The sequence below is a fragment of the Protopterus annectens genome, chromosome 1.part1, assembly GCF_019279795.1.
Source record: "Protopterus annectens isolate FY-2018-M chromosome 1.part1, PAN1.0, whole genome shotgun sequence".
NCBI classification, from domain to species: Eukaryota; Metazoa; Chordata; order Ceratodontiformes; family Protopteridae; genus Protopterus; species Protopterus annectens.
The window spans coordinates 419372774-419398812 of NC_056726.1; the positions used below are offsets into that span (position 1 = coordinate 419372774).

At 39.1% G+C, this 26039-nt stretch overlaps 1 protein-coding gene across 1 annotated transcript in view; it reads left to right on the plus strand.

Moving 5' to 3' along the window:
* The window catches only part of ARFGEF3 (ARFGEF family member 3), a 2280599-nt gene that overhangs the window by 1268191 nt on the left and 986369 nt on the right, over positions 1-26039 (plus strand). The window contains exons 14-15 of the mRNA XM_044087095.1: positions 10992-11157; positions 22160-22267. Coding sequence (XP_043943030.1) covers positions 10992-11157; positions 22160-22267 — 274 coding nt within the window. The remainder of the gene's footprint in view (positions 1-10991; positions 11158-22159; positions 22268-26039) is intronic.

The following is a 26039-nucleotide window of genomic DNA, read 5'->3' on the forward strand; positions in this document are numbered from 1 at the left end:
CATGGTGCAGCCCACCTAGTCAGTGGTATAAAAATTGATGCTCCACTTTATTAGAAGCATTGATTAATACTAAATGAAGAATACTATCAAATACCTTTGATAAGTCCAAATATAAAACACTATTACTGATGCCATTATCAGGTGGTACGCTTACTATATCATAAAACTGTACCAGATTGAAATAGAACTTTGTTTTATAAAACCATGTTGATTTAGATCTGCTAATACTAAATCATTACCATGGTAGTTTAACAATGATAGTACACACCTCTCAAAACACTTGGCCATTAAAGAATATAAGCTAATAGTACGGTAGTTAGAAATAATGTCATGTAGGATGATTTAACTATGTCCTCAGTAATTATGGGACATACCAAAGACGATTTAGCAATATTCAAAATTTCCACTGGTGAATTGCTCTTAGCCAGTACTGTTTTTGCGGAGAGTATTCATTCAGTAGTTCTTTAATGTAGTTCTTCAATGTGATTATTATTATTCTAATAGAAATATCATTCAGTATTGGTCCTGTTCTAGTGTTCACATTCTTGGCACTAGTAACATAATTATAAAATGAATTTTAATTTATGTGTATCACCAGTAAATTCTGATATGCACCTTTAGAAATCTTAACTTTTTAAGTTCATAGCTCATAGGTTTATTGGTTCATAGGTAGATTCTAGGCTATCGGCCCAAGGGCCTACGTAAGCCTAGCCAACAAGGTTCCCTGGCTTATGCCATCCAAGAATGTTATTTTTCTGTGTCACTGTCAAGCAGAGACACAGAAGTGATCCCCGGGGTGCATTTCCTATTTCCCATCCACTCATCAAGATTTTTCTTGAAGATTGCTAATAAAGAACTTTGTTTGACATAGATGGGTAGCCTGTTCCAGAGTATGGGAAGTCTCTGGGACAGGAATCTATCCCTCCAGCATGTCCTGTTTATTGCGGTGACAAGGTTTAGCTCCCTAGAGCGTGTAGCTCGGAGGGATTGGGATTTCTTCAGGTGTAGCATGTCCAGCAGCTCTGGGTTTGACATAGCTTTATATGTTAGGCAGAGATCACCTCTGAGTAGGCGATATGCGATGGAGTAAAGCTGGAGTTTTTTGAGACAGTCAGTGAAGGGCATTTGTTTGAGGCCAGTAATCCTCTTTGTGAGGTGCTTCTGTGGCCTTTCCAGCTACTGCGGATATCTTGTGAGGTACATTCCAAAAGGGGCGTTGTACTCTATAATGGGTCTAATGAGTGTCGAGTAGAGGGGAACAATGACCTCTTTTTTCCTGGATGAGAACCCTTTTATGATGAGGTTTGCCACATAGAAGGACTTCCTGACTACTGTGGCAATGTCACTATCAAAGGAGAGACTACTGTCCGCCTGGTTCCCAAGGTCTCTTATCACACATTCGGTGTTAAGTAGATTGCTGCCTATGTGGTAGTTCATCGGTACAGAGTTTTTATTAAAGGGGATGACACTGCACTTTTTGGCATTGAGCTTGAGGTCATGGCTCTGACACCAGTCATCTGTCTCAGTGATGCCCTTCTGTAGGATGTCCACATCATTTGGGGACTTGACTATGGCTCCTAGTTTGCAGTCATCTGCGAACTTCAGTAGCCAGAGGCCTTCTGTGTTAGCCTGTACTTCAGAGAAGTAGATACCAAACAGGAGAGGTCCCAGAATGGAACCCTGTGGTACTCCACTTGTCACTGCTTTGAGGTCAGATTTGGAGTCTGCAACTTTTACATAGTGGGTTTTGTCAGTGAGCCAGTTGGAAACCCATCTTGTGACGTAGGGATTTATACCTAGTTTAGTGAGTTTAGCTATAATTCAAGAATGGGGATGGTCCATGATGATACGTTCCATAGCCTTGCAGACCAGGCTCGTCAGGCTAATAGGTTGATAGTTCCCGGGATCAGTGGTGGCTCCCCCTTTCTGGAGTGGGATAACTGTTGCTGTGCACCATTCAGTGGGCACAAAGCCTGATGCAAGGCTATTATTGAACATGGTTCTTAGGTGGGGAGCCAGTTAGTTCTGAAGTTCATGTAAAACGCAGCCTGGGATGTTGTCTGGTCCCATGGATGCTGTGTTTTTGGCTTTAGAGAGTGCAGCTTTTACCTGCGTAGTTGTGATTACAGGGACTCTGCATTCTTCCTGTATAGATATGGGCCCTTTAGGGGGGTGGGGTAGGGGGGTAAAGTTAGCACTGAACCTATCTGCCTGGGTGTTGGCAATATCAGTTGGTTCTGTAATTTTTGTGCCTTTGTGCTGTAGCTCAGAGCAGATCTGGGTGTTGCCATCGAGATTCTTGACAAAGCTATAGAATGCTTTGTGGTTGTCCTTAGAATTAGTGGCAATTTTGTTTTCGTAGCTAGCTTTGGAGGATCTTATAAGGGATCTCAGCTTTTTACTGAGGCTGACCAGAGAGCTCCTCCACTCATGGGATTTTACTCTCTTTTACAATAGTTTCTTCCTTCTGTTGTACAGTTTATTTATGGCAGGGGACCACCAGATTGGCTTCCTTTTTTTGAAGGGTAGCATCTTGGTTCTGTTTGGGATAAGCACAATCCATGCACTTGTCTAAGTGCTTATAGAGTACATTTGTGTAGGATTCAGCAGTTGTAATGGTATTGTCCATCTGCATGGGTGTCATGAAGTTCACCACTTCTGTCTTAAGAAGCATGAAGTTGGCTTTGGAGAAATTTTTTACAGTGGTTTTCTTAATGGGGGGTGGGGGCGGGATGTGGATATCAAGGGTGATTAGCTTATGGTCAGATCGGACCAACGAGGAGTTGACTTTAGGTGTGGAACACCTGTCACTCATGTTGGTAATGACTAGATCTAGGATATTGTTGCCCCTGGTGGGGGTGTGAATAAGTTGTTCCAGGGCATTGGAGTTTGAATTCCAGAAAGCGCTGAGCTAAAGAATTGGTACACAAGTAGTTTTCCCAGTTAATGGTGGGGTAGTTGAAGTCTCCCATTATTAGGGTGTTTGGTTGAACCCTAATATTTTCGAGTACATCAAGAAAAGAGGAGTGGGAATCCTGGGGCATGGTAGGGGATCTGTAGCAAGCTACAATTTGGATTGCAGTTTTGCCCAGAGTTAGTTGCACTTGGATAACCTCTGATGCATTATGTTGAGCAACTAGCCTGGAGGTGTGGATATCCTTAATGAATATAGACACATAGGTCATTACTAGGCTAATTTATCTTTTGGGCCATTTTAAGCCTAACCAGTTAGGCAATTTGCAAAACAAACCCTGCACCTTGTGTTTGTATGGTTAACACCCAAACCATTATGCCAAACTCAAGTTTATAACACCCCAGATGGCACTCATATCCACAATCCCTGCCTTAGGAGGCCAAAGCCTTATTCATTAGGCCACTGATGCCTGGCGCTTACAAATTTTATTTAATCCTTGTTTAGCCGCGGATGACCCATACATTTTGTAAATGTTGTATTTTCTGTTTTTGTTCCTTGACAATTTAGATTTTTTTGTTTATTTCCATTCTTTTATTAACCAGGTGTTGGTCATATTACCCTTTTTGCTCACGACCCAGGTATATGAGCTTCAAGAAGTCGTGTACAAAGAGTTTTGAAGAACGTTCTGCATGGGTAACATGTAACAGATGAGGCAGATGAACGAAAAGTAGAAATACTCACACTCTTTCTCTCTCTCTCTCTCTATATATATATATATATATATATATATATATATATATATACATACACACAAAATGTGCACTTATGTTTGCTTTAGGACAGACACCGTTTTCAGTAGTTTCACACTGGAATGAGAATGAGGATAATTTACATAAGACTTTCCCTTAACCATTGGCAGTAATTTATTTTTTTTAACAAAAAGGTTTAAATTCAACAAAACTGACTTTTTTCTTATGAATTTACATCTTTGTAATGTAAGTTTTCAAACAAAATCCAAACAGGTGATCAGTCATGCTGACATTTGTCTTTCCAGTTAGCATGGACTGACTCATAACTTACAAACTGGAAAGACAAATGTCAGCATGACTGATCTTGGAATTTATTACAAATATCCTAGTAAGCTGATAATAGCTTGCTATAAATTCCAAGACAAAATGGTGCATGTCTGCATCTTAAGATACATGTTTAGTGCAAAAACATGTATTCCAGATTAAGATTTAGCCCCTTTTTGATTTGTTAAGAAAAATAAAAACATACCAGGTCTCAATGCTTTCTACTTCACAGAAGTGCTAATTGGTGTACCTCAGGCTTCAGTCCTTGGACCACTCCTTTTTGGAATCCACTTCTTGGAGGTCAAAGCTGATATTAAGGACCAGTAGTTGATAAAGTTTGCAGATGAATGTAAACTTGGTATCATTATGAATTCTCCAGAAGATACCAAGATCCTTCAGGAAAGCCTTTCAGAAACAAACAGCTGATGTCAAAGCTACAGCCTAAAACTAAACACTAAAAAAACTATATAATTGCATCCTTCAACAAGCATGACATTCCCTGCAACTATCATGTAGACAAAAAACCGCTGAAAATCAAACCAGAGGTGAGGAATCTGGGAACCCGTGTGAACAGTGTGTTGTTATTCAGTCACCACATATCCACTATTGTAAGGAAGTCCTTTTTCTTTGAGCATCTTATTAGCAAGGGTATAGCTTCCAGGTCCTGGTTGGTAATTATTCCACTGTTATTTGCACCTGTCCAAACACCTGACATATCCCGAGCAACCACAATGCTTTCTCACTAAGAAAATCAATGGTCTGCATCACAAAAGCTACACTGATCATTTTAAAGCTTTGTCACTCCTTTCAGTATTGTACAGGCTACTGAGAGATGACCTCTGCCCTGCTTACAGAGCCTTTACTGATCCCATCCTTTCACATCTAATACACATCCACAAGTCCAATAGTGGAAGAAACAGCCAATGTAGAGCTCTCTGGCTCTTCTGCTACTTAAATAGTATATGTTAGAGGGATAGATATGTCTCCTAGAGAATACCACTTCTCTGGAACCATCTTGCTCTCCATATAAAGCAAAGTATGTCTCTTAGAGAATACCATTTCTCTGGAACCGTCTTCGTCTCCATGTAAAGAAAATTACATCTCTTACCCGATTCTGGTGTAATCTGGATGAGTGGAAGGGAAACTGCAAGTTCATCCCTGGACTGGCACCCTTGCCCCTTATGATTATAGGTAGTTTGTAAATGACTGAATGTCTCTGGGTTATTCATACTCGTAATACAAGGGACTCCTGGTTAATTGTACTAAAACTACTACAGCAGGAAACTTATTGGGAATGCATGAGTAGGCTTCCAAAGATCATCATGGATCATTAGCCTAGTAAGTACCTATGAATCTATGAACTTATATTTAGGACTGTGAAGGATCCAGAGAGCCCTTTTAGTATCCCTCATCATAGCACCAGAGAAACAGGTTCTTGTAACTGTATTGTGGGCCAGCCTGGTGAGTGCAGTATGGAATCATCAGTAAGAAGGGCCTTGTGAATCTCTGCAGATCTGTGGGGACCATAAGGGAGCAAACGTGCAGTTTTGATGATTTGTAATAGAGGTATATGTGGTACTAGGTGTGAATAGAGTCATGTTAGTACCTGTGTAGATCCCTCATATATAGAATTAGGGTTGTCCAGAAGTAAAGAGTTGTCATTAAACATGAGGCATTTGCTGTGCTGTCTTACCACTCCTAGATCTAGCAGAGTGGAAGAGAAGAGAGATGAACAAGCTATGGATCCATGCTGATTGGAGAAGTTCTGGTTTTATTGGAGGTGTTGCTGAAGGAATTAAGCATTGACTGCCAAGAACGGGAAACAGGAGTCAAATCACAGATGCATGCAGCTAGGAATTACTGTCCTTCTCCTTCTGTCAACATGAGCAAACCAATAGCATTAATCTGAAGCTGGTTCCTGAAAAGCGGTCACTGGCTGCCCAGAGATCCCTACTTTCATCTTATCTGTTAAAAGGATCCATAGGCTTATTCTAGTCTTCCCCTGGTAGAGGCACTGGTAATGCATTCAGCAGCTCAGCAATAGTAGAGCACCAAGCTGTGCAATGGTCCAAAATTTAAACTGAGTGGTTCCCACTGAAGGAGTAACCAGGCCAATCAGAGAAGTAAAAGTCAAACACTGCTTAATAAGAGATGACGAGGGATCATTGTCCTTTACTACTACTCTTACAGGAGCAAAACAGTAGTACTAAACCCAAATTGGCTCCTGAGGAGCAGTGTGCAGGCCCTCCAGCAAGCAGTAGCTTTAGTGGAAGAATAGGAATCAATGTCCTTATACACTCTGTCTCACAAGGAACAAAACAGCAGTACCAATTCCAAGCTGGTTCTTGAGAAGTGGTTCTAGGCTTGCCAGTGATCATTAGTTTAATCCCAGATGTCACATATTTTAAAACTAAGCTGAAAGTGGGAATTACTGCTATGAATATTGCAGTGTGCACCTATTGGATGGGAAGATATGAAAGACAGGGCAGCAGAAGGTTTGTCAGTCTAAAGGGGATAGTTCCTAATACGATTTATAGTGCTCAGTAGTACGAACAGATGAGACTGAGCAGAGTATTGTTGTTCTTCTTTTGGCTTTTCCCGGTGGAGCTAATGATTGTCAGTAGATTTTTACGGTGCTGAAGTGCCAACTCGACGCCCAACTTTCAACGAAGGCACACCCATTTCACGCATGTCTTTTGAACGCCACTCGACCGTGGGGAGGACATGCAGACTCCACACAGAAGGAGCTCCAGCTGAAAATCAAACGGGAGAACCTCTTGCTGTGAGGCGACAATGCTACCGCTGCACCACCACGGCTTAGTCAAATTATGTAAAGGGCAGGCAGCTTAACCGCCATTTGGTTTAAAATCACAACAGCGGCTGGGTGGGAAAATCCCCAAAACAGTAGTAAAGCAACTAATTGGCCCTAGCTAATAAGTTTTCTTAAAACTCCAAGAACAAAAAAAATAAATAAATGAAAACAACAAATTTAAAATAAAACTAGCAAAACGCAGTAATCAGTGCAAGTATTCAAATGGTCACAGAGTTTCTTTACTTCATGGCTTACAGTGATTAAAACTTGTCCTCTTTTGCTTACATAATCTGAATTGTGTGCGAAGCATTTTTATTTAAAGTTAATCTCTGTGCAGTCAAAGAATGCTTGGCAAATGTTTGCTAACTGGCTAAAAACAAGAATTTCTTTAGAATTACAAGAGAAAAGCAAATATAGTGTGTGTGTATATATATGTGTGCATGTGCATATCTCATTCTCATTATATACATGTATGTGTGTGTGTGTGTATATATCTGTATGTATATATATATATATATATATATATATATATATATATATGTATATATATATATATATATATATATATATATATATATATATATATATATATATATATATAAAATGTGTGTGTGTGTATGTATGTATGTATGTATGTATGTATGCATGTATATATATATGATCAGTAGTCCCACAGTACTGTGTGTTTGTTGTAGTTTAATGTAGGACAATTGTCCCACTCACACAGAGGACATGTATTGTTTTTCCAACAAAAGCAGTACTTAACAGGCTTTCTGCTCCCTGTGATGTTGGCTACTCATGGTACCATATTTTGTATAGTGGTATTGTGGGACATGTGCCCTACTAGACAAGTCCTCTTATGTTACCATCTGCCCCTCAGTAGTTTTGTCATGCAGGCAACAGTACTGCATGGTTGCCACATTATGGTATGTCACACATGTCATTGTTCGACAGAAGGCAGGATTCTGAAAGATTTGTAGTATACCAGAACAGATGCTGCTTTGAGTCCCTTATGCATTAACAATTTGTAACTTTATTTCCATCATGCACTGTCGGATGTGAGAGAGCAGAAGACGGTGGTGGTCATGCTTGCCAAGAGCCATATGTACATAAAGTATTGAACATGTTGTTTATGCTGCCTGCAGTGAGTAGCAAGCAGAACTAAATAACTGCTGGCAGTTACAGTATAGTATCCACACAATAGCTATGCACGTACATGGCATATTAGGATAAATTAGGTATCAGAGAATGAACAAGTTAATGATATGTGGCATATTCTTCTAAAGGTATCTTACATCATCAGAGTGCATCTCTTATGAAAAACCATTACTTAAGTGTCCACCATCATTCAAAAAAGAGGTGCATTGTGCTTGTCACATGCTAAAATGCAATTTAAATATTGTTATGACTTATCTTTATATGTACAGCTATGCGTCACTCATCTCTCATGTCATCCTGTCAGGATAGACAGTCTCTTTCAGAAGAAGAAGTGGATCAGATGACAGCCTTCAGCCCCTTATCTGATGCATTTCCCATATTATAGCATGAGCAGTTTGGTGCTCATTTCTAATGTGACCATTGTCTGCTGGCATGTACGTCAGTGCACTGTTTGGAATTAGAGACCCATTTGCATGCCTCATTCTGTAGTCATGTATACTATCAAAATTAGCATTTCTTTAAACCATGTTTATAGCTTGGGTACTGTCATTGCCTGACAGAATCATGGATATGATTGGTTAGTAAATTTCCCGGCTTCAAAGTGCAGAACTAAGGCATACAACAAACACAAATTAGGGGATTAATTAAGTAATGGCTTACATAATTAGCATTTTGCTGTAAGAAATCTGCATGGCACTGTGTTGGATGATGTAAGTTTAGTTATGTATAGCTTGCGTTCTACGTACAGGTGAACATGATGAAATGGACAGAATATGTGTGTGTAAGTAAATCATATGCGGGTGTTGTACAATGATAAGTATCAACCTGTAACCGTAAAGGAACTCCCATGTGCTAAGTTTAGTACTGTAGAATGCTTGCACAATACTACCTCAGTTGTGACTGCTTTGACCTGTAATTGATGATGTCAGAGCATATGTGATATGCACACTTTGCATCTCATTATCATTTCTTGCTGCACACCAGCGTTGTCTTTCCTACACACTTACATAGTGATGATGAAGAGCTTTATGCTGGGCCTCTCTTACTATCTTGTTGATGTTTTTCTCAGTGCACTAACCCTGTGTACTGGAGAATGTGTTTGAATCTTGCCAAGAAACAAACTGCTGATGACTGTACTGTCTTGACTCCAGTGATTTTAGGCGGTCACTGCTGTTATGCTGTCTTATAAAAAGGGTGCTTGTTGCTGATGGTAGTTTGTCCGTCTAACACTTCCCATAGAGTTAGTTTAGTGAATTATCTGGTCTCCTGCCAGTGTTGTTCATCCCCAGTACTACCCTCTTACAGTGATTGTTAATCTAGATTAAAAATAATTATTTTGTTCTTTGTAAACAGTGCTGTTGGTATGCATTGCTCACAGATTAGATGATCTACTGCCCTACCAGTATTTTTTTAGTTACCTACAAGAGAAAATTGTTTAGCTGCTGGCTTTATTTTGTCTCTGTGATTTAATTTGAAGTGGTATTGGCACTAAACACTGACATCAGTTGGACCTGAGCAACTGATAAGAATTCTTTCATTTATCTGGGTGGCAGGAATAGATGCTGGCATGAAAATTACTAGTGTGCTGTCCACTCCTGGTGCAAGCTAGGATCATTGTTATTCGTTTAGAATGTCCGTTTCATTAATATATCTTTTATGCTAACAAAATAATAAACCCTTTGTAAAGTATTTGTTTTTATTTTGAAATCATATTTTTTATGATTTTAAAACTTAAATGGGGTAATTGGGGTACCCAGTGTTAGAATGGTTAACATTGTTTCCTCATTGAGCTTTGCTGTTTGGTTTGATTCCTGACTGAGATGCCATTTGCACATCCTTTCTGTGTCCCTGTAGATGTTTAATCGTTTGTCAGTCTTTGTTTAGCTTCCACATTATGTATTTGAAGAGCCTTTAAAATTTCTTATAAGTGCACATGTGCATTTGTATCTGGTCTGCATGTCCTGTGATGCAGTGGCATCCTGTCCATAACACAGGGCAAGCTTCAATACTCAGTTGCCCAGAAACAGAATAAAGAGGGTATCAGATTAATTGAAAAAAATATACAGAAAAATTGAAAAGTCTCTGCTCCTGGCATAGTGGCACATCTATCACAGCCATCAACTGCCAAGATAGCTGGTCACCCAGTCTTAGAGTTAAGTTAGTCCCAGAATTTTTAAGAAGTAAGTTTTTTTTACTGTCAGTGCTGGTAAATTTTTTTGCAAGTCTTAAGTGGCAGCCCATTTTTCTCATAAAAAAGAACATGATGCAGGAATAGACATTTACAATGTTTTCAATAAAGTTCATTGTCAGTGTTTTAAAGTTCATGTGGATAAGGTTTAAAAATAATGTTTTCAAGACTATTTTGCAAAGTAGAAAGACAGAAACTTAATTTGATCAGCAAAGATTATTTTCCTAACTAGAAACTGCTTAAAGAATATTTCATTTGGGTTAATAAATTAATCATTTGGGAGCCTGATTTATAAGTTGAGTAAGACTCTGGAATTGGTAATACAAAGACCAGTGAGAGTTCATACTACAAGGCTGATGGTTAATGTGCCTCATACTTCATTATGCAGTCAGTCATAGCATCTTTATGGTCTCTTATTATTCTTTATTTAGATACAGAATATTAATGTCTGTTGCTAGAACAGCTAACTGAATTGCATTTTGCATCTCTCCTTAGCCAAACAGTGGAGAAAAAGTAACAGATTTGTTTTATTTTCAGAATATTTTTTTAATTTCTGTAAACATTTTGTTGTATAAATGTTTTAACTGATTCTCGTTAAAGCCATTGTATAGTCAAGTCACACATACAGTGAGGTTGATTAGGCACTAGTAACTAACACTGAATCAGAGTTAAACATATGCATAAGATAGTTACCTTTAGTTTATTGTTTACTTCACAGCAAAATGTAAAATTTTATTCTTTTTACATTATAGAATATTATCCATTGAGGAGAGTCCTTATACACCCATTATGCTAGTATTTTATTTGTCACCATACTATAATTGTATTTTGTATTATCTTTGACAGAAGGAGTTTGTGAGACAGATTCAGAACAGTGGAGTGCTTGTTGTTCTTTCCCAAGCCTGGATTGAAGAGTTGTACCACCAGATACTGGATCGAAACTTGCTGGGTGAAGGTGGATACTGGGGTACAACAGAGGAACATTCCCTGCCGTTGATTGCCATGCTGACTGGTAAGGCATAATTTAATTTAGCAGTCGGGCAACTGACAGGCATACAGGGTAACATACCCGTCAACTATTCCTGATTTTAACTCAAGGTTTTGCTCTGTCCCTCCTAAAACAGGTTATTTTGGTGGATAACAGTTAATAACTGATGACAGTAATTAGTTAGACTTTTTACTTCAGAAAATGCATGTTAATCCATATTATCTTTTTCTGTCCACTTCTCAAGGTAATAGTACTAATACTTTAAAGGGCACCTGATTATTTCTGAATTTGCCCTTGATTCTAGAAGTAAGAGGCTGAGCATTGTAGAGTAAGAGTAATTAAACGATTGCCAATGTTATGTCATACTGTTTGTAGGGAAATGTTGCATCTTAAACCTTTACAGAAATATGTAATATTCTGCATAAGGGTGAGGAATTAACTTAAGTAGCATAGGTGATTGAGGTTTTGTAGTCACTAACTCCTCCATGCCACCTGTCTAAATGTTTAGGTGTATAATATAAAAGGTCCAAGTTTGAAACTTAGTAATCACTTGGCAATTTTCTTAGCTGTTCTTGCTGTTTCCAACAGTGCCATCATGTGGATCTCTGGTATGATTGCAAGGTGTGGTATGAGATTTATCTTTATTCTTTTCATTTGTTTTAAAACCCATTAAGCAGAAGAATCATTTTGTAGCAGGAGCTGCAGTAACCCTGTCTGAGTGAATTGTTCAGTCTTCCACTGCATTTGGCGGGAGATTGAGGCAACGGGAGAACAGATGGCATTGGCTCATGGCCTTAATTTTCTGTGGTGGTGTAGTTATATAGGGAAGTGGAGGTTGAGTCTTGGCTGCATAAACGTTTGCTTTCCTGCTAGCATATGTTCCATCACTGGAAAGCAACATGGACTATGTAAGGCTGATACCACAGTACAAGGACAAAATGATTGACTTCAACAATTGGCTAAGCTTCTGGTGTCATTCTAAGGGGATCCAATATCTGTCTGCCTGGGACGACATGGTCGACAGTCCACAATGCTTTGCCAGAGATGGCCTGCACCTGTTGCCCCTGGGATTCCGGATACTGGCGAAGGCTCTTGCCACCCCTATAGTGACTTTTTTAGGCAAGGTTTAAATGCTAAATTCACCACTGTAACAGGTACAAGCAAGTAAACTCTGAGGGTAATGCTACGCAATGCTAGAAGTCTAAACCTCAAGGATTTCCACTCTTCATTTCTTAAGATACTGGAAAATATTAAGGTACAACCCAATACCTTAATTATGAGCGATTTCAACTACCCCACAATCAAGTGGTAAAACTACTCATGTACCAACTCATTCACTCAACGTTTTCTGGAATTCATAAATTCCAATGCCTTGTATCAGCTTGTCCACACCCCCACCAGGGGCAGCAATATCCTGGACCTGGTCATTACCAGTATGGGTAACCGGTGTTCCACGCCAGAGGTCAACTCCTTGCTGGTCAGATCTGACCACAAGCTAAATACCCTAGACATCCATATCCCAACCCCGTTAAGGAAACTACCATCAAAAACTACTCCAAAGCCAATTTCATGCTTCTTAAGACAGAAGTGGCAAACTTCATGACACCTTTGCAGACAGAAAATAGAGGTACAACTGCGGAATCTTACACAAATGCACTGTATAAGCACATACACAAGTGTATGGATCATGCCATCCCCAACAGAACCAAGATGCTGTCCTTCAAAAAAAAAGAAAGCAAATCTGGTGGTCCCCTGCCATAAACAAACTCTACAACAGAAGGAAGAAGCTGTTGCAAAAGAGTAAAATCCCAAGACTGGAGGAGCTCTGTGGTCAGCCTTGGCAAGAAGCTGGGATCCATCATAAAATCCTCCAAATCAGTTATGAAAATAAAATTGCCACTGATTCCAAAGACAACCACAAAGCATTCTACAGCTATGTCAAGAATCTCAATGGCAACACTCAGATCTGATCTGATCTACAGCACAATGCCACTAAATACGCAGAACCAACCGATATTGCCAACATCCTGGTAGATAGGTTCAGTGCTAACTTTACCCCCCTCTCACCCTCCAAAAGGCCCATTTTAATACTGGTAGAATGCAAAGCCCCTGTAGTCATGGATGAGCAAGTAAAGACCACACTCTCCAAAGCCAAGAACACAGCATCCATGGGACCAGACAACATCCCAGGCTGCATACTGCATGAACTACAGAACGAACTGGCACCCCACCTAAGTACCATGTTCAATCATCGCCTCACCTCCGGCTATGTGCCTACTGAATGGTGCACTGTGACAGTTATCCCACTCCACAAAGGGGGTGCCACCACAGACCCCGGAAACTACCGCCCTATTAGTCTGATGAGCCTGGTCTGCAAGGCCATGGAACGTATCATCGTGGAGCTTATAAACAAAGACATAGGTAACCTCCAAACCCTTGACCCCACTCAGTTTGGGTATGTAAAAGGTAGATCATGTCTACTAAATTTGATTGACTTCTTTGAAGCAGTCACTAGAGCTGTAGACTAGGGCAAGGTAGTGCACACAGCCTATCTTGACCTCGCCAAGGCTTTTGATGCCATCACCCCACTCTGGAATTATAGATAAACACACTAAACTGGGCATAAATCCCTGTGTCACAAGATGGGTGGCCAGCTGGCTCACTGACAGAACCCACACAGTAAAAGTAGAACTCCAAGTCCGACTTCAGACCAGTGACGAGTGGAGTACTACAGGGTTCGCTCCTGGGTCCTCTCCTGTTCGGCATCTACTTCTCTGAAGTGCAGGCCAACACAGAAGGTCTTTGGCTAACAAAGTTCGCAGATGACTGCAAACTGGGAGCCGTAATAGAATCACCTAATGATGTAGACATTCTACAAAAGGGCCTCACAGAGACAGATGCTTGGTATCAAAGTCATGGCCTCAAGCTCAATGCCAAGAAGTACATTGTCATCCCCTTTGGGAAAAACTCAGTACCCATGAACTACCACATAAGCGGTAGCTCACTAAACACTGAAAGTGTGATGAGACCTCGGGACACAGGTGGACAGTAGTCTCTCCTTTGATAACCACATCACCACAGTAGTCAGAAAATCCTTCTACATGGCACACCATCACAAAAGTGTTCTCCTCTAGAAAAAAAGGAGGTCATTGTCTGTCTCTACTCATCCCTCATCAGGCCCATTATAGAGTACGACACCCCGTTTGGCATGTATCTCACAAGACACCTACAACAATTGGAAAGGCCACAGAAATACCTCACTAAGAGGATTACCGGCCTCAAACAGATGCCATACGCAGACCATCTCAAAAAACTCCTGCTCTACTCCGTCACATATCGTGTACTCAGAGGCGAACTCTGCCTAACATATAAAGCTATGTTAAACCCAGAGCTGTTGGACATGCTACACCTAAAGAAATCCCAATCCCTCCGAGTTACACACTCTAGGGACGTAAACCTTGTCACCACAATAAACATAACATGCTGGAGGGATAGATTCCTGTCCCAAAGACTTCCCATACTCTGGAACAAACTACCCGTTCATGTCAAGCAAAGCTCATTGGCCCTCTTTAAGAAAAGTCGTGACGACTGGATGGGAAATAGAAAATTCACCCTGGGGATCACTTCTGCGGCACTGCTTGACAGGGGGCACAGGAAAATAATTTTCTTGGGTGGCGGAAGCCAGGGAACCTTTTTGGCTAGGCTTATATAGGCCCCAGGGCCGATAGCCTAGTACCTACCTATGAACCTATTATCTACTCAGAGCAACATGAGGAAATGCTGTGTGTTTATTTTTACTGAGACTTGTCTATGTCTCAGTGGTAGGTCCAGAGGGGGAGGGGTCTGCATATACATTAGTAACAACTGTGTACCAGTTGTGAGATAGTATCCTTGTACTGCTCAGATAGTCTAGAGTTTTTGTCACTGAAATGCAAACCCTTTTATCTACCCAGGGAATTTAACTGCATCTGGATTGCAGCTGTCTACAGTCCTCCCAGTCTTAATCCAAATGAGTCAATGACCACATTATACCAGGCTGCAAATGAACTGGAATCCAGACTGTGTTCATATAGTGGCAAGTGACTTTAATCAGGCCAACCTGAAAACAGTTCTGCCCCACTATTTCCAATATATCAACTTTGCAACAAGGGGGGGGGGGATACACTGGACAAGGTATACAGCAGTGTTAAGCTGGCATTTAAGGCAGTGCCTCACCCACACTTGGGAAACTCTCACCATCTCTCCATATTGTTGTTACCAGCATATAAACCATCGGTAACTAGAGGGGGACCAACAGTGATACAATAAGAGTATGGCCAGAGGGTGCAGTCTCGACACACCAGGACTGGTTCGCAAGTACAGACTGGAACATATTCAGGGAATCTACTACTGAGAACCAGTGTATCAACCTGGAAGTAGTACATCAAGGCAGGGATGGGCTACATTTTGAAATGTGTGGATGATGTGACAGTCACTAAAACCATCATCACACGAGCCAGCCAGAAACCCTGGTTGATGAGAGAGGTGTATGAGCTACTGAAGGCAAAGAAAGCAGCCTTCAGGTCTGGAGACAGGGAAGTCCTCTAAACAGTTAGAGCAAATCTGAGGAATGGAATGAGGGAAGCAAAGTGCGCTTATAGCAGAAAGATCCAGAGCTACTTCTCTGACCAAAAAGACCACGGGCACCTATGACATGGCATCCAGTCCATAACTGACCACAGACCCCTATCTTTGCAGTGTGAGGATACAGAGGAATTCCTAAATAAGCTGAGTATCTACTTTAGCAGATGCAAGGCAGGGACAAGAAAAACACTGAAGAAAATGCCCATCGGCCATAACGAGAAGATGCTCATCCTCAACCCAGCTGATGTCCAGAGAACGCTGTGCAGAGTTAACCCGGGAAAAGCATTTGGACCGGACAGCTTTCTAGAGCATGTGCTCAGGGACTGCGTAGTCCAACTAACAGATGTCCTTATGGATATCTTCAGTAACTGTGAGTCAGCAAATAGTTCCGAAGTGCACAGTCATTCCATTACCAAAGAAGTCTCCACCATCTTGCCTAAATGACTGCCACCCTGTAGCCCTCACCTCTACAATGATGAAGTGCTTTGAAAGACTGGGCAAGGACACCATAACATCTGGGCTGCCTGCTGATCTTGACACTGTGCAGTTTGGTTACCGAGCAAACTGCTCTGCATCAGATGCCATCTCTTTGTAGTACTCCATGTATCACTGGAACACCTTGAGAATAAAAAAAAACTATGGGAAGGTACTATTCATAGACTTCAGCTGTGTTTTTAACACGGTCATCCCTCTTCATCTGTTAATGAAGCTATTCCAACTAGACATCAGCACTCCACTTTGTATCTGGATTCTTGACTTTGTCACAGACAGACCTCATAAAGTTTGCACAAGAAATAACTCCTCGGATAGTATCACTCTTAACAATGGAATCCCACAAGGATGTATACTAAGTCCCTTGCTTTTCACTCTGTTAACACATGTTGTACAGCCAGGTACAATAGAAATCACGTCATCAAGTTTGCTGATGACACAATGGTGGTAGACCTCATCAGTAATTATGATGAAACAGTGTATAGAGATAAGGTGGAACAACTGATTACCTGGTGTGGAAATGGCAACTTAGCACTAAATGTGAACAAGGCAAAATAGATAATTGCAGACTACAGGAAAAGTCACAAGGAACATTCTATCCATACCTTCAGTGGGAAAACAGTGGAAAGAGTGAGAAGCACAGATTTTATGGGAATGCACATTGATGAGGACTTGGAACAATGCAAATGCCATAGTCAAGAAAGCGCACCAGACATTGCACTTTTTAAGAAGGCTGAGGAGAGCGAATCTCCCATTAATGGTTCTCACTACCTTCTACATGGGTACTGTAGAAAGCATCTTGACAAACAGCCTTATACTATGGTATGGAAGCTGCTCTTCCTCTGAGGACAAATCCCTCCAGAGAATGGTGAAGACCGCCTAGAGGATTATCAAGACCTTACCACCTAGCCACTACTTGTACTTATCCAGATTTCTCAGCATGGCCAGAGGAATAATTAGACTGCAGTCACCCTGCTTGCAGACTAGACTGTTCCTAAATCTGTAGTCCGGAAAGTGCTTCTGAAGCATACACTGCAGAATTACGAGATTCAAGAACAGCTTCTTCCCTAATGTCATCAGGCTGCTGAACTCTAGTAACAGCTACGCTCCATGATGGCCATCTGGGTCAGTAGAAACTGTAGGTGCTTGTCCCAAACTGTGCATTAACCTGGTTACCAGTCTTATCTAATGCTTAATGCAATATTCACCATGACTGTAACTTATAGGCCATCTAGGGCAGTAGCAATGCAGTGAAATATCTTTTCTCTGTGCAATACCTTTTGTGATTTTGTAAATTAACCATAGTGCAATACTCTAAGGTCCATAGTACAATACTCTAATGTTCACAGTGCAATACTCAAATGTCTGTTTCTGTGCAAGGATCAATGCAATGTCTTAACCAAGTACCTGTGCAATACTAAAGTCTCATGCAAGTTAAGTGTTCACTGCGAAAAGTATTAAAATGTTTCTAATTATGTGCAGTATTAGTCTGTTTACCTGCATGTCCATGATGTAATAGCTAGGTGTTACATGTGTAAATGTGTGTGAAAATACTCTGTATGTTGCCTGCAGATTGAGTCTAGAGACACGGAATTTTGTTCAGTTTTTGCACTTGTGTGATTTCTGAATGACAATAAAGTTTACTTTGGCTTGACTGAAGTACTTTGTAAATAATGTTTGTTGACCATTTTTTTTTAAATAGTCAAAAATGTATTTCTATCCTTATTTTGCAACTTTTCTCCCCGGGCCTCCACTGAAAATTGATATTTCAGTCCAGGGCAGACTTTCCTGCTAAACAAAACCAACTAAATAAATAATTATTTTTGACATTTTATGTGTTTTGCATGTTGCTTTATGCTTATAACTGAATAAGACACAGTTACTCCAGAGCTCCTCAGAGGCAGTGCTTTAAGGTTCACAAGTTCTAAATTGCAGTATTAGAGTTTTCCTGCTTTTCAGGACAGTATTTGCAAATATTTGTCCCAACAGGGTCCCCTTTGCTAAAAACCTGGATGTGGTAGTACATTGCTTAACACCTTATGGCACAACATTTGTTTGTAGGTTAGACTAAATTTGACTTTAGCTGGGTAGATTCTGTTGTTTTAAAAAGTCAATATCCATCAGTAAACAAACATGCAACCTGCAAACATTTTCTGAAACTAATACAAGTGCATCAACACTTTCTGAAAAACAAAGCAAAAACAACATGACAAATATTCTGGTAAATATTTTTCTAAAGCAACAATTTCTACAATTGCTTCTTTGTTAAAATGATACGTTATCTTGGAATACTTTACAAGGGTGTTTCAAAGTATAAAATCGGTACACAAAATTTGGCGTAATTCCCTGCTTACTGCAGATTTCCTACTTCAACTCAGTTCTGAAGCAATTTGTTTCCATTATGAAAATTGGTGTTTCTCTTTGTACTGGTAGCTGTTGTTGTTGTGTCTTTTGGCTTTTCCCGGTTAGGGGTCGCCACAGCGGAACTCCGGTCCGCTAATGATTGGCAGTTGATTTTTATAAGCAGAGTTGCCAGCCCTGACACACAACCTTCAACGAAGGTACGCCCATTCATGCATGTCTCCACGCAGAAGACGCTCTAGCTGAGAATCAAAACGGACAGCATCTTACTGTGAGACGACAATGCTACCGCAGCACCACCACAGCGGTTTTCTCTTTGTACTGGTAGCATGCTTTCAAAATATATAACTGAAAGCAGTAGTTTAGTGGACATAGTTGTCACTTAAGTACTGTTAGATGTGCTTGCTATGCTTGTACAATTTAACAGAACCTGCTCTCATATGTGTAAAGCAAGTTAAATTCAGCTGAGAATCGAACCGGACAGCATCTTACTGTGAGATGACAACGCTACCGCAGCACCACCACCGCGGTTTTCTCTTTGTACTGGTAGCATGCTTTCAAAATATATAACTGAAAGCAGTAGTTTAGTGGACATAGTTGTCACATAAGTACTGTTAGATGTGCTTGCTATGGTTGTACAATTTAAAAGAACCTGCTCTCATATGTGTAAAGCAAGTTAACAAATTCAGAAAGTTATCTTCTCTGTGAAACAACGCAAAAACACAGAGGAAACGCAGTGCTCAAATGTTTAAATAACTTTTTTGGCACCAGAATCTTATTGCTGCCCTTAAAGTGATATCACTCTATTTTTTTCTTTGAGCGCACTCAAATCATTGTATAAACATTCCCAATTCTTTTCTTGTATGATAAAACACATTATATTATGCAATTCACTCTCATAGTTACAATGATAATAAAAAATATTAAAAATGAAAAATAAATAAAAATAAAAATGAAAAATCTATTGTTTACCAATCCGTTGGTGCTTAAATTCCCCACACTGTACGTTATGAAATAACATGTAATTTCTGAAATTACTAATTAAGTGTTCATCGACTATTTTATTTTACAACCTCCTATAACAGAAGCTTCTTACAATTGTGATGTTGTCCTTCCTCCTAATAACTTTACATATGTAGTGTATGTTTGTTATATTATGTTAACCCAAGTTTCCATTCTTACATTCTTAACATTCTGCTCACTAAAATAGGTTTAATCGATATGTTTTCATTCAATCCTGGTGTATTTGAAGCATTTGTAAAAAGTTGCCACCATACTTCTCTATAACTCGGTGTCTTTTCTATTGCCTCCCTTTGGGTCATATTTAATGTGCTGTAATATGGCAAATTTAAAATTGTGTCTTTCTCCTAACCTTTCAATGTGCCTATATAGTGCATTAGTACTATCTTTTCTCTTAATACTATATAGGTGGTCATGTATCTCCTTTTTGAAGGACCTTTCCGTCTTACCTATATAGTATCCAGGGCACATATTACATTTTGCCATATAGATAACAAAATTGGTGTTACAATTGCCATGCTTAAACCTAATTTTGGTCTTTATATTATCTAACATTATCTCTTTCCTCCATTATATCCCCACACTGTTTACAATTGCCACATTTTTAGTAGTCTTGTGGTGGTTATCAGTATTATTACCATCTTTGTTCAACTCACTGTTCTCTAATAGTCTTTTTAAATTACTTCCCATTGTATACACAAAATATGGTCTTTCCCCTACGTATCCAACCAAATCATTGTCCACCATAAAAACTTTCCAATTAGATTAATCTGGTGTACATAGGGACTGTATTCCAAGACACATGTTCGTTGATATTTCCCTCCAATATTGTTGATGTTGTTAATGTTATTTATAATACCTCTTGCTCCTTTATATTTCCCTAACAATGGTAAGTATTTTTTACCCCATTGCTGAATAACGTACTGTTTTGCATCTCTCATCATTTCCCTGTCATATCCTCTTTCTTCAAATAATCTAGTTAAGAATTCTATTTCCAATGTCATTTCGTCATATCTTGATGTCATACGGGATGCCCTTATACACTGCCCTTTATAAATATTATATAATAATTTTCTCGGATGATAGCTCATATATTGCAAATAGTTTTTAGAAAATGTGTTTTTCCTGTATATACTTGATTTTATTAAGTGTGGGATATGATTGTATATAACCTTCAACCGTGTGTCAATAGCCACACCTAGTGGAAATGTTTTTGCCTGACTCCCTGAAACAATTGGTCTAAATGGGGGATCCTTTATGCTTTTGTGTAAATTAGGAATCCCAACTAATGTTGCTAACACAGGATGTTGTACCTTTAAGAAATTGTACACCCCAGAATTTATTCGGTTATCTATCCAAAATTCTTCAATGTAAGAATCTATACGTTGGTATGCTATGTTGATCTCATTCAAATATACAGTTTGATAGTTCCCTGACTGTGCTAGTATATCAAACATTTTGTTGGAATATTCCATCATATCGTAAATAACCATTCCTCCCCCTTTATCTGGTTTCATTATACGAATCTTGTAGTCCTCTCTTAAATTTCTTAGTACTTCCCTTTCTTCTAATGTCAAATTGTCATTTATTTTTTTCTCTTGGTTTTTGTTCTTAAGTCTATATATGTCCTTCAATACTTGTTTTTCATACATTTCAACTCTAGGATTCGTTGGTGGGACAAATGTGCTTTTTTTCTTTAACTTACTTTCTCCAGTAGCCAACTCCTGTTCTCTCATTATTCTTGTCCTGAAACATGATAGACAAATTCATCTTCCTCGTGAACAGTTTAACCACATAAATAGTCCACTAATCTAAATTGGGGTGTTGGTATGTACTTCATACCTTTAGACAATAGGTCAAAGTATGCCCTGTTCACTTTAAAGTTGGAATAATTATAAATTTTAAAGTTTTTACAACTATGGATTACTCCATTAACAATTATTTCGTTAACTTTGTCTGCTTTAGAACTTTCTTTTGTTAATACTGGTAATCCTTCCACTGCTTGTACCCGTCTCTGTATGTTACCCCTGATGATGCGTTGAATGTTGATTCCATTTTCTTGTCGTTGATTTCTTTTTCCAATATTGTGGGTTCCAATCTCTCTGAAAATTGTGTCTATAATTCCTATTGTTTACATATCCATCACCTTTTTCGTACTCTTTCCAATAACTTCCTCTGTTTGCCTCATCATTTGTTTTTTGTTTACTAATTTATTTCTCTTTACCTATTCTCATTTCCTTCCATATGTACGCCCTATTTTCCTTGTATTGAGCCATATCCCTAGATATTTTTTTACATTTTTTTTTCATATCCTATCCGCGTCTTTTTTTCCGCTACCTGAAATTGTTTGTTGTATAAAGTATAAATTCTCCCATTGCTTAAATAGCAAATCACTATTTTGTGGTTTAATTCCTCTACCTCTAGCATCAAATGCGATCATTTGTGTAAATTAAATTATGTAAATAAGTATAAAGCAGCTGTTGTATATTTGAATATTGCTAGTGTCGAATCTTTTTTTTTTTCTTTTCAGATATTGATGGTCTAGGGAGCAGTACGGTTGGAGGCCAGATGCTCTCGACTGCATCCCAGCAGTCCCCTCTTGTTCAGGACCGGAGTACTGAAGATAGCGTCATGGCAGGTACCTCTTGAATGGGACTTTCTGTTGAGTTAATACATTTAATAACCGTATGTGTGAAGAAGACACAGTAGTGTAGGGAATCCATATAAAACACAGAAATGATGACTCAGACACTCACGGACAAAACTATACAGAAGCCATTTTTTGATGAGCTTTCTTTCTAACTAGAATACTGTGTTTGGTTTGTATAATAAATACCTCACGCTATGCAAAATGGCAAGTTAACTCTGTTCATGCTAAGGTTTGCCTTTAAATAAATGTTAGCATTGTTAACACCGGTGGGATGTCATAGCATTCAAAACTTGCTTAAATAAAGTATCATTTGACAGCATTTGCTGTAACCCATGCATTACATTCATTGATTCACTAAAGGGTAGTAGTTTCCCCCTACAGTATTCTGAAATATCTGTTGACTTTCATAGGTGTAATCTACTGTAGCAGCAACTATCTGTAGGGAGATGGGGGATCATGCAGGTAGTTATGCACAGGGAAGGAGTTAACTTCCAAGATGAAGCTGAAAGAGTAAATCCTCAGAAAATGCAAGCAAATCCCAGCACATCTTGTTTTGGGGAGGTATTATTGCTGCTGTACCGTAGGTTGTACATTTATTTTTTACTTGCTGTCTATTTTTTTTTCAGTACTAATTAATGGCACAATTCTTTGTGAGTTAATGTGCATACCCCACAATTATGTTCTTATCTTTAAAACTTTGATTTTAGTATAAGTGTAACTACACTTCCCCAATGTTATCCATTTATTATTTTGTTGTGTAGTTTTTAATGTTCTTCTTTCAGCTTTTCTTGGTTAGGGGTCGCCACAGCGGAACGCCGGTCCGGTAATGATTGGCAGTTGATTTTTACAGTGCCGAGATGCCAGCCCGACGCCCAACCTTCAACGAAGGGACGCACATTTACGCATGTCTTTCGAACATCACTCGACCGTGGGAAGGACATGCAGACTTCACACAGTAAGCACTCCAGCCGAGAATTGAACGGGGGAACCTCTTGCTGTGAGGCGACAACGCCACCGCTGCACCACCGCAGCTTGGACGTTGTATAGTTTTTAATAATATTTTTAATTGTTTTGTTCTTTTGGTGTTTACGTTGTAATGCCGTAACTTAGGATTCTTCACAGTGAGAGTTTTCTCCTTTTTTTGGTTGATTTTCTCTCAGGTTCTCCACGTTTTTTTATTTGCTGGCATTAAGGCAGTATGCTTACTAGCTAGTGACTGAGTTTTACTCAGACTGCCATTTTACTGGCCCTTTCTCAGTATCCTTTCTTACACTGGGAGAGCTCAAATCAACCTGTTGATTGATGTGCAGCCATCTTAAAAATACCTGAAATAGATTATCTTATGAATCATTCAGTACTCCACAAATTTCCTCTTGCCTTATGTGTTGCACCTGTTACTCTCTTCCATTCTGCCATTTCTGTTTTGGCCTCAGTGATAAAATGTTCTATTTGTAGTTTAACAAAGTTTCTGTCCAGCCTGCATGTATCTTTATTCACCTGTAACATCAGACCTGTATGTGCAAACTGGGCAGAGTTCAGTAACCTAAACGTTTGTCTAGCTTCAGTCCATTTTATTGCCTGATCTTCTTTTGTCATCTTACTTCTTTCTTTTCCAGATGCTCATTGCATTTTTTTCTGTGTCTTTTTATGCTATATAGTATAGCCTACTGATGATCTGTTTTTTCAGTTCTAACTTCCTTTAAAGTAAAAACATATGTAATAGTTTTAAGGATGTAAGGCTGTACTTAACATTGTTTATATTCCTTTCCTAAATCTAATCAAGTGCCCATGTCTAATCCCGTAGTTGCTTCATGGGGCATGATGCTTATCATGGCGTGCCATACTGGCATGTATTCCAAATTCTAAATCAAATATATTAACTTAAGCTGAGTGGCTTTATAGTATGCTTCCTAATCTGGCAGTCCCAATCCACCCAGTTCTTTTTTTAGAATTAGGTTTTCCCATTGCAGTTTCTCTTTTTTTATCAAAAACAAATTCCTTAATTCCCTTCTTCATATGCTTTCATATCTGATCTGTTGGTTGATGTGCACAAGCCTGACATACACATAAAACTCATCTGCAGATATTGAATATTAATGTTAACAATTTTTTCAGAAACACAAATGGCTCAAAAGATCTTCATAAATTCCCAACTCTCTGTCAGATGCTTTTTCAGCATCCAAACCTGTTAACATTAGTGCATTATTATTGTTGTCCATTGCATCCCTTTGAGTAATAAAGGTCCTGTTAATATTGTCAAACGTTGCCTACCTTCTATAAACCCACACCAATCGTAATGTATTATCCTTGACAATGTTTTTGCTTTCTTTTTGCCCAAATCACCTTAAAGACTTTAATTATGTTTGAGAATCTAAGTGGGTCTGTATAACCCTGGTTCAAGCAGATATTTCCCCTCATTTGGTGTAATAACTGCTATAATTGAAGGGCACATTCCTACCCAGAAAATATTGTTAAAAAGTACTAAAAGTAATGGCCAGACATTTATTATCCTGCTACTTGTTTTTACACACTTCTTTTAGAATTTCATAACTTCCAAGAGTTTTCGCTGTATTGTAATTTTTTTGTTACTTTTTTCACTTCAATTTCCTTTATTTTTGATGTTAATATCCCCCTATTTCTTATAAGTAAATAAGTTGTGACTCTGATGTGTTGCAATTTCTTATATGATACTGTCCTCATATACATCTTGTTTATGTAATCTACTGTAATTGTTTACTATTACGTTCATAATTCAAAATCTCCATGGAGAAGTAAAAGAACTAACATATATGCTACTTGATATGTCATCCTTAAGAGCCTTTATGTAACTCACTGAAGATGCTTATCTGCATTATGTAGGTCCCTCTGATTAGTTCCACGAATTTAACCTTGTGTGTGATGGATAATCAGGTCACTTGTTAAAACTTCTTGGTAGTTATGCTGCATCTTAAGATACACGTTTAGTGCAAAAATAGGTCAGATTATGATATTTAGCTCCTTTTTGTTCTGTTAAGAAAAGTAAAAACATACCAGATCACGATGCTTTGTACTTCACATCAGTACAAAGTGGTGTACCTCAGGCTTCAGTCCTTGCACCGCTCCTTTTTGGAATCCACTTCTCAGAGGTAAAAGATAATGTTAAGGACTGGTAGTTAACGAAGTTTACAGATGACTGTAAACTTAGTACTAAAACTTAGTACCATCATAAATTCTTCAAAAAATACTAAGATCCTTCAGGAAAGCCGTTTTCCAAACAAATAGCTGGTGTCAAAGCTACAGCTTAAAACTAAACACTAAAAAATGTAAAATTGCATCCTTCAGCAAGCATGACGTTCCCTGCAACTATCATGTAGATAGCAAACTCCTGAAAATTTGACCTTACCACCTCGGATCTGAAACCTCTTGGGACGTCTTTGGATCCAAAGTCTTCATCGGATCCAAAAGGGACAGCTCCTATTGTCATTTCCTTTACCTTATACTCCTTTTTCAGATCCTAAGTCATCAGATCTGGCAACCAGTTCAGCATGCAGAAGTTGTACTCTGGAGTACTCTCTGAAGCTTATTTCTCCTTCCCTACCCACTCAACTTTTTCAAACTCTGAAGAAACATTTCATACCCTCTTTAACAACATCTTCCAGGTCTTTAATGAGTTTGATGGAGGGGGATGTGGATAAAATGATGTGGAAATTTCTCAGGCCTCAGATTCAGATGGGGGTCCTGCCAGCTCCTTCCCCTCATGGATCTGTGAGTGCACCTGCTA